Source organism: Neovison vison, chromosome X (assembly GCF_020171115.1).
Source record: "Neovison vison isolate M4711 chromosome X, ASM_NN_V1, whole genome shotgun sequence".
NCBI lineage: Eukaryota > Metazoa > Chordata > Mammalia > Carnivora > Mustelidae > Neogale > Neogale vison.
In genome coordinates, this window is record NC_058105.1 from 33,190,469 (window position 1) to 33,199,233 (window position 8,765).

At 41.8% G+C, this 8,765-nt stretch overlaps 1 protein-coding gene across 1 annotated transcript; it reads left to right on the top strand.

The window, feature by feature from the left end:
- Positions 1 to 2,256: 2,256 nt before the first annotated feature.
- Positions 2,257 to 8,244, top strand: LOC122896534 (ubiquitin-like protein FUBI). Its single transcript, XM_044234698.1, has 2 exons — positions 2,257 to 2,685; positions 8,227 to 8,244. Exons 1-2 carry the CDS (start codon positions 2,260 to 2,262, stop codon positions 8,242 to 8,244), a joined length of 444 nt encoding a protein of 147 aa, XP_044090633.1. The 5' UTR covers positions 2,257 to 2,259.
- The last annotated feature ends 521 nt before the right edge of the window (positions 8,245 to 8,765 follow it).

Consider the following 8,765-nt stretch of genomic DNA (forward strand, 5'->3'; position numbering starts at 1 on the left):
CTTTTAAAACCAGTGCCCATGAAGCTATTTATTTTCCCCAGGGTAGTAGGTGCGTAAATCAAATGCAGTCAAGGAGATGTGACAGAGCCTTTGTTATGTCTTCATTGTTTGCTCAGCTAAGCTTCCTATTACTTTAGTGTATTAGAATTCTCCCAAGAAACAGAACCAATAGGAGATAACTATCTACCTATATCTAACTATCTACCTATCTATCAATCTATGTATCCTCTGTCTATAGAGAGAGATTGGTTCACATGATTATGGAGGCTGGGAAGTCCCATGATCTGCCCTGTACCCACCAAATACCCAAGAAAGCCACTGGCATAGGTCAGCCCAAGTCTGAAAGCTTGAGAACCAGTGGAGCTAATGGTTTAATTCCTAGTCTGAAGGTAGAAGTGTATCTGAGCTCATGCAATCAGGCACACAAGAGGCAAACTCTCCTTTCCTCTGCCATTTGTTCTATTCAGGCCTTTAACAGATTGAAGGATTAGGGAGGGCAATCAACTTTACTCAGGCTTCCAATTCAAATACTAATCTCATCTGGAAATACTCTCACAGACACACCCAGGAACAACGCTGAACCAGATAGATGGGCACCCCATGACCCTATCTGGTTGACATATCAAATTAACCATCACATTTGGTTATTAGAGATACAGCAAGTAAAGACATTCGTCCACTGGTAGTTGATAGCTGGCATCATATCTGATCGGTCAGTGTCTATGCTGTACAAGTTGTTAAATATTTTGAGTATTGCTACTGATTATACATATTCTGTATTAAGTAAAATGTTTTTTTTTTTTAAAGATTTATTTATTTATTTATTTGGCAGACAGAGATCACAAGTAGGCAGAGAGGCAGGCAGGGCGGGGCGGGGGAGGGGGGCGAAGCAGGCTTCCTGCTGAGCAGAGAGCCCGATGCAGGGCTCAATCCCAGGACCCTGGGATCATGGCCTGAGTCAAAGGCCACTGAGCCACCCAGGCGCCCCAAGTAAAATGTTTTTTTCCACTAAAGTGGAAAAGTAAATCAAAGTTTATAGAAGTAGAGAAGTTTAAAAATAATTAGCTAGAATGGATAAATGAATTCAGTAAGGTCACAGGATATAAAATCAATATACAGAAATCCATTGCATTCCTATACACTAATAATGAAGCAGCAGAGAAAAAAATTAAGAAAACAATCCCATTTATAGTTGTATCAAATTCAATAGCTAAGAATAAATTTAATCAAGGAGGCAAAGATCTGTACTCTGAAAACTATAAAACTGTCACGAAAGAAATTGAAGATCACACAAATCAATGGAAAGATATTCCACGCTCATGGACTGAAAGAACAAATATTATTTAAATGTCCATACACTCAAATCACTCTAAAGATTTAATGCAATCCCTATCAAAACACCAACAGCATTTTTCACAGAACTAGAGCAAATTATCCTAAAATTTGCATGAAACCGAAAAGACCCCAAACAGTCTAAGCAATCTTGAAAAGGAACAAAATGGGTGGTATCATCCCAGATTTCAAGATATACTACAAAGTTGTAGTAATCAAAACAGGTATGCTACTGGCACGAAAATAGACACATAGATCAATAGAACTGAATAGAAAGCCCAGAACTAAGCCCCCTATTTTATGGCCAATTAAAGGAGGCAAGAATACATGTGATGGGAAAAAGACAGTCTCTTCAACAAATGGTGCTGGGAAACCTGGACGGCTACATACAAAAGAATGAAACCGCACCATTTTCTTACGTCATACACAAAAATGAAATCAAAATGGATTAAAGTCTTAAATGTGAGGCCTGAAATCATAAAAATCCTAGAAGAGAGCACAGGCAGTAATTTCTCTGACATCGGCCATAACAACGTTTTTCTAAATACGTCTCCTGAGGCAAGGGAAACGAAAGCAAAAATAAGCATTAGGACTGCATTAAGATAAAAAGTTCCTGCACTGCAAAGGAAACAACAAAACTAAAAGACAGCCTACTGAATGGGAGAAGATATTTGCAAATGACATGTAAACGGTTAGCATCCAAAATGTATAAAGAACTTAATACAACTCAACACCGAACACGCAAATAACCCATTTAAAAATGCGCAGAAAACATTAACAGACATCTCTGCAACAAAGACATCCAGATGGCCAGCAGACACATGAAAGATGCTCAAGATCCCTCCTCATCCCTCCTCAACAGGGAAATGCAGGTCAAAGCCCCAGGAAGGTTGCAGGGGCTGTGGTGGCCACAGGTGGGTAGCTGACATGCAGCTCCTTGTCCACACCCAGGAGCTACATACTCTCAAGGTGACCGGCCAGGAGATGGTCACCCAGATCAAGGCTCCTGTAGCCTCACCCGAGGGCATCGCTCCAGAAGCTCAAGTTGTGCTCTTGGCAGGCACACCCTTAGAGGATGAGGCTACCCTGGGTCGGTGTGAAGTGGAGGCTCTGATCACCCCAGCAGTAGCCAGCCACATGCTTGGAGGTGAAGTCCATGGTTCCCTGGCCCATGCCGGGAGAGTAAGAGGGCAGACTCCCAAGGTGGCCAAACAGGACAAACAGAAGGAGACAAACCAAGCCAGGCGGTGGATGTGTACAACCGGCGCTTTGTCAATGTTGTTGCCCACTTTTGGCGAGAAGAAGGGCCCCAGTGCCAATTCTAAAATCCATTGTAGTCCTGGCTTTCCCCCAGTAAGGCCACTTAGTCCAGTCAAAACACATACACACACACACAAATGACACAATGAGATATCATCTCACACCTGTCAGAATGGCGAAAATAAACAACACAAGAAACAAGAAGTGTTGATGAGGAGATGGAAAAAAAAGAACCATTGTGCCCTGTTGATAGGAATGCAAACTGGTGCAGCCATTGTGGGAAACAGCATGCAGGTTCCTCAAAAAAATGAAGAATAGAATTACCATATGATCCTATAATTCTATTACTGGGTATTCACCCAATGAATACGAAAACACTAATTCACAAATATATATATGTTCCCCTATGTTGATTGCAGCATTATTTACAATAATCAAGACATGGAAGCAGCCCGAGTGTCCATTGATAGGTGAATGGATAAGGAAGATGTGATATATATATATATATAATATTCTATTGCACATCTATGTATATGTGCAATAGAATATTACTGAGCCATTAGAAAGAATGAAATCTTGCCATTTGCAACAATGTGGATGCAGTTAGAGAGCATAATGATAAGTGAAGTGAATCAGTCAGAGAAAGACGAATACCGTATGATTTCCCTTACAAGTAGAATTTTTGAAACAATGAATGATCAGAGGGGAAAAAAAGAGACAGACCAAAAAAAACAGACTTAACTACAGAGAACAAATTGGTGGTGACCAGAGGGGAGGTGGGTGGGGGAATGGATGAAACAGGTGAAAGGAATTAAGAGTATACTTACTATAATTAGCACTGAGACATGTATGGAATTGTTGAATCACTATATTGTATACCTAAAACTAATATAACATTGTATGTTCACTATACTAGATTTAAAGTTTTTTTAAATAAATAAAAACAATTATCTATGGTTCTCATTAACCCTTCAATATTATTTTCTGACTTTGATGTAAGGAAGGCCAGCTTAAAAAGAACCTACCTTCAATATTGAATGTTAGAGTTAGAGCCCCCTGTAATTTGAGGAAAGCTTAAATAGTTTTTCTACGGAGAGGAAATTCACATAAAATTAGCCATCTGAGAGTAAACAATTAAGTGGTTTACAATACTGTATACCCACTGGCACTATGTAGTTCCAAAATGTTTCATCAGCGCAAATGGAAACCCCATCCCCATTAAATCGTTGCTCCCAAATTCCCATCCCCTACCCCCGGCAACTGCTAATCTGGTTTCTGTTTGCTTGGATTTGCCTATTCTAGACATTTCACAGAAGCAGAATCCAGCAACCTGTGACCTTTTGTGTCTGGCTGTTTCACTGAACAATGTTATCAAGTTCATCCATGTTGTAGCCTGTACCTCTCCATATTTTATTCCTTTTGTGTGGCCGAATCAGATTTCGCAGCAAGTGTAGACCATACTTCGCTGATTCATTCATGATGAGTTTTGGGGGCTGTTTCTACCTTTCCAGCTATTGAGTTAGACTTGTAACAGTTCAATCAAGCGGCATAACCCCTGCCTATCTCCCTCCCTTCCACACGATGAGCTTAGCTACCTGCTTTAAGCATCTTGTGGCACTTGGCTGTCTTTCCCAGAACCGTCTTTTTTTATCTGCAAGCCAAGGACAAATCCGTCTCACCCCTCCCAAGCCTCCGCAACAGAAAAATTAATCCATCCCCACAGCATAAACCACTCCTTTCCTTCCTCTGCCTCCCTGCTGACCAGCCCTTCCCTGAATAGGGAGCTTTTCAACCTCTGCTTTTGCTTTCCCGAAATTTTCCATCTGTAATTTGCCGTCCATGCATTTGGTCCTGTGCAAGCGATCTGACACATGCAAGAGTATTTTTTTTTCTGATCTAAACCCTCCCTTAAAAATAGTTTGATATTATATAACTCAGCTACTCCTTAGCATCACTTGAATAACACATTTAAACAGAACTCATATGAACCACGTTTCAGCTGTTCCCTCCTCCTGCCGACCTCCCCGCTCCATCGTGGTCGACCAGCCTTACATCTGGCTTTAGGACATAAGCTTAAAGTAAGTTTAAGTCTGGCTTTACTCAAAGAGTATATTTTAGTTAAGTAAACAAATTCCTACAGGTGTTATGTTTCTGATATAGCAGGATGCATCAATCCAGGTAAGCTGCTCATTTCTTCTTTTGAAGTGCCATGAAGATTGAGTATAGGGTGAGAAGTACAGGTCAGTAGGGTCAGACTTCTGCGGTGGCCCTCAAATCACACTGTGGCAACAGCTATCTTCTCTGGACATCAGCACAAGAGCAATATCCTTCATACTTCTACTCAAGACAACCTTATTTCTGGACGTTCCTCAGCCCTGTATTGCACTAAAGAAATAATTATAGGGGCGCCTGGGTGGCTCAGTGGGGTAAGCCTCTGCCTTTGGCTCAGGTCATGATCCCAGGGTCCTGGGTCGAGCCCCGCATGGGGCTCCTTGCTCAGTGGGGAGCCTGCTTCTCCCTCTGCCTGCGGTTCCCTCTGCTTGTGCTCTCTCTGACAAATACACAAATAAAATCTTTAAAAAAAAAAAAAGAAAAGAAATAATTGTCCTTAGGATTCTAAAATCGGAGGGAACAGTGTGGATCTCTCCTTACACAGTGCTCGTTTACCCAATAGACAGTCTAAGCACATGCTTGCAAACCTGGGGCACCAACTTTTGGGGGGATGGTGGGAGAATTTGGTCCTCATTATTTTATATAAGACATCAAGATAGTCATTGTGGGAAAAATAGAATATGTCTTTGAGTCCTGCATACTTCGTTGATGGTATATTGTTATTTTATTTTTAAAGTTATCATAGAGTAAAACTGACACTTTGGTGTGCTACATGTTTTAGCAATGAAATTTCTGACTGGATCTTTGGACTCATTTACTTACTTTTTTTCCCTCTTTAATGTGAGGTTGTACTTGAGGGAATGAATGGACTTATAGTTTACTGTACGTAGTTTACTATGATAGATATATGGAAAAAAAACCCCTATAATACAAGGGAGGGAGCAATAGGACCAAATGTATTAAGGCAGAAAAACACAGGGAATGGTCAGTAAAGGGGAGTAGTCCAATTTTTAAAAAAAGTATTTTATTTACTTATTTGACAGAGGAGAGAGGGCACAAGCAGGGGAGCAGCAGGCAGAGAGAGAAGCAGGCTCCCCACCGAGCAGAGAGCTCAACGTGGGGCTCCGTCCCAGGTACCTGGGATCACGACCTGAGCTTAACCACAGACGCTTAACCGACTGAGTCACCCAGGTGCCCTGGGAGTGGTCCAATTCGATCAAAGTAGAGCATGGGATGCCCAAAGAGAGTAACATAAGATACTTCAGGAAGCATTTGTTCACTTGGGTGCACAGCAGAGCTAATAATGGTGTCACTGTCAATACTTGGCTGAGCTGGTGAGTTTTATTGATAGAGATAAAAGTCTTTGCTCCACAGGCCCACGGAGCAGCCGGAACCTGCCAGCTTTCTCCCCAAGGTGCTCCAGAGGAAGCCCTTGGTCGTTCAGGGCATCACAGCATTTCCATAAACAAATGAGGCTCTCCTACCGATTAAGGGGCACAAGCTACTTCAGATACAAGCGTGTGCAGTTGAAGAGTACTAAGTGCTGATGTAGTAAGTTGGGGCTTGAGTCTGTTTAAATAGACCGACAATCTCCATGGGTCTAATTTTCCAAAAGAGTGATCCTGTCTGGTATTTCTGGGATTCTTTGGAACAAGACACATTTCAATAGCTTTCTCTCCAGCCTTGCCAAAGTAAGAGTGTTTAGAGATTCTGACACCAATAACAGACATTCTATCCACCCCATGTCTTTTTTTTTTAAAGATTTTATTTACTTATTTGACAGAGAGAGACATAGTGAGAAAGGGAACATAAGCAGGGGGAGTGGGAGAGAGGGAAGCAGTCTTCCCATGGAGCAGGGGGCCCGATGTGGGGCTCGATCCCAGGACCCTGGGATCATGACCTGAGCCGAAGGCAGATGCTTAACAACTGAGGCACCCAGGTACCCCCCCAACCCTGTGTCTTGCTACTGAAGAGGGACCAAGCTTAAATGACCACATGGAGGGTGAAGTGGAAATGTGGGTTCAATTGTGAAATGGTAAAGATTATTTACAGCATTTAATTTTTCAGAACTGTCAAAAATTTTGATTTTGGGGGTCCCTGGGTGGCTCAGTCGGTTAAGCAACTGACCCTTGAGCTCAGCTCAGGTCTTGATCTTGGGGTGGTGAGTTCAAGTCCCATGCTGGGCTCCATGCTGGGCCTGTAACCTTCTTAAAAAAAAACAAAAAAACTTGATTTTCCTATGTGTAACTGTTTTTGCTATTTTAAGGCTCGCCCAGTTTAGAAACAAAATTTCTACAAAAGTTGATTCATTTGAATATCTGTTTTAATTCATTTATTCAGTCAACAAATATTAGCTGAATACCCACTATGTGCCAGGCCCTATTCTAAGTCTCGGGGTAAGGCATGAGCAAAACCAAATCTCTGCCCTCATGGAACTTGTGGTCTGGTGAGGCACAGATAATAAATTAGTCAACACATAGGTATCCTATCATCACATGGTGATAATTACTAGAAGGAAAATTAAGGCAGGATGAGGGGATAAAGCGAATTTTATGTCAAATCAGTCAAATCAGGGGCAGCCTCTCTTAGCTGGTGATGTGTGACGAGAGATATCAATGTAGTGAAAAGGTAAACTTTGCAAAGGTCCAAGTCAAGAACATTCCAGACCATGAGAGCAGCAAATCTGAAGGTCCTGAGGCAAGAATACGTTTGGCATGTTCTGACAAGGAGAAGAGCATGCCCAGAGCAGGATGTTCAAAGAAGTGAGACAAGAACTCTGAGAAGTAGCCAGGATAACAAACATATTGGCCCATGATTCAGATTTTGGATTTGGTTCCGAAAGTGATTGGAACCCACTGAAAAAGGTTCACATGATGTGATTCACAGTCTAAAAAGCCCTCTGCTTGCTCCATCTGTGTATAAGTTCAATCTGTCCCCCCCCGATTCCTGATGACCAGTTGACATGGCCTCCTGAAAATCCCAAGTTGTCTTATTTTAGACAAGATGAACTTGGCCTTAAGTGCAGACACTGGGAGAACTCAGTACGATTCCAGTTCTCTGCCTATAGTGTTGTTCTCTTTGTGTCTTCCTTCCTGGGAGACATGGTCCAAGTCCCCTCATCCATAGCTGCCTGAAAGGGCCCTACTCAGCTTTAAGGACACATACCCCTTGTGCAACTCTGGTGGTTCTTGTCCCTAAGCCTGTCGGGTGGATGGCTATTGTCCCTACATCATTGTTAAAACCTGGTGGCATTTCATTACTCGGGTTCTCCAAAAGAATTACTGACCCAATCAGTGGTGACATTCCTGATGCTCAGAGACTTGTCCTATTGCCTTGCTCTGACATGTCTGGTGTCAAAATTCCCCCAGTGATTGTGGCAAAAGCCCCTTTTTCTTTTCCTCCAAAAGGATAAGCACATACCTGGATAGGCTTATAACATAACTTAGAACCTAGAGTCCTAAAATTGCCACATTGTTCCAGGAATAGCTTTCATTCTGGTTTTTCTTTTTTTCCCTGTCTCAGAGAAAAACCGAGAAATGAAGTTTCTTACCAACCAAATGGTAGAACCAGATTTAGAATTGAGAAAGAGCTATTTGTGAAAAGTATGAATCTATGTCATTATATATGGCTTTGTGGCTAAAGATACACTAATCTGCCATTTAAAATTTCCCCTTCCTCAGTGTCGAGACTCTCAACTTTGCTGACATTTATTCAGATCCTGTTTTTGCTTATCGTTTTTTAAGAAAACTCTACACCCATTATGGGGCTTGAACTCACAACCCCAAGATCAAAAGTCACGTGTTCTACCGACTGAGCCAGCCAGGTGCCCCTTAGATCCTATTTTTAAAAAGAAGCTTTTCCCTATCACTTTTAATTGAAAATACATTTAAAACCTGCAACTCCTCGGGAAAAATATGGAGAGGGCTTTACTTTTGTTGCAGGCATTAGATAACTAAATAACCAAGACTAGCATTAGCTTGAACTTTACCTTGGAATGTGTCCACGAGGAGGAAAGAAAGCCAGACTAATCTTGACTTTCTCTCCTCCAGTTTTTTGTGTTA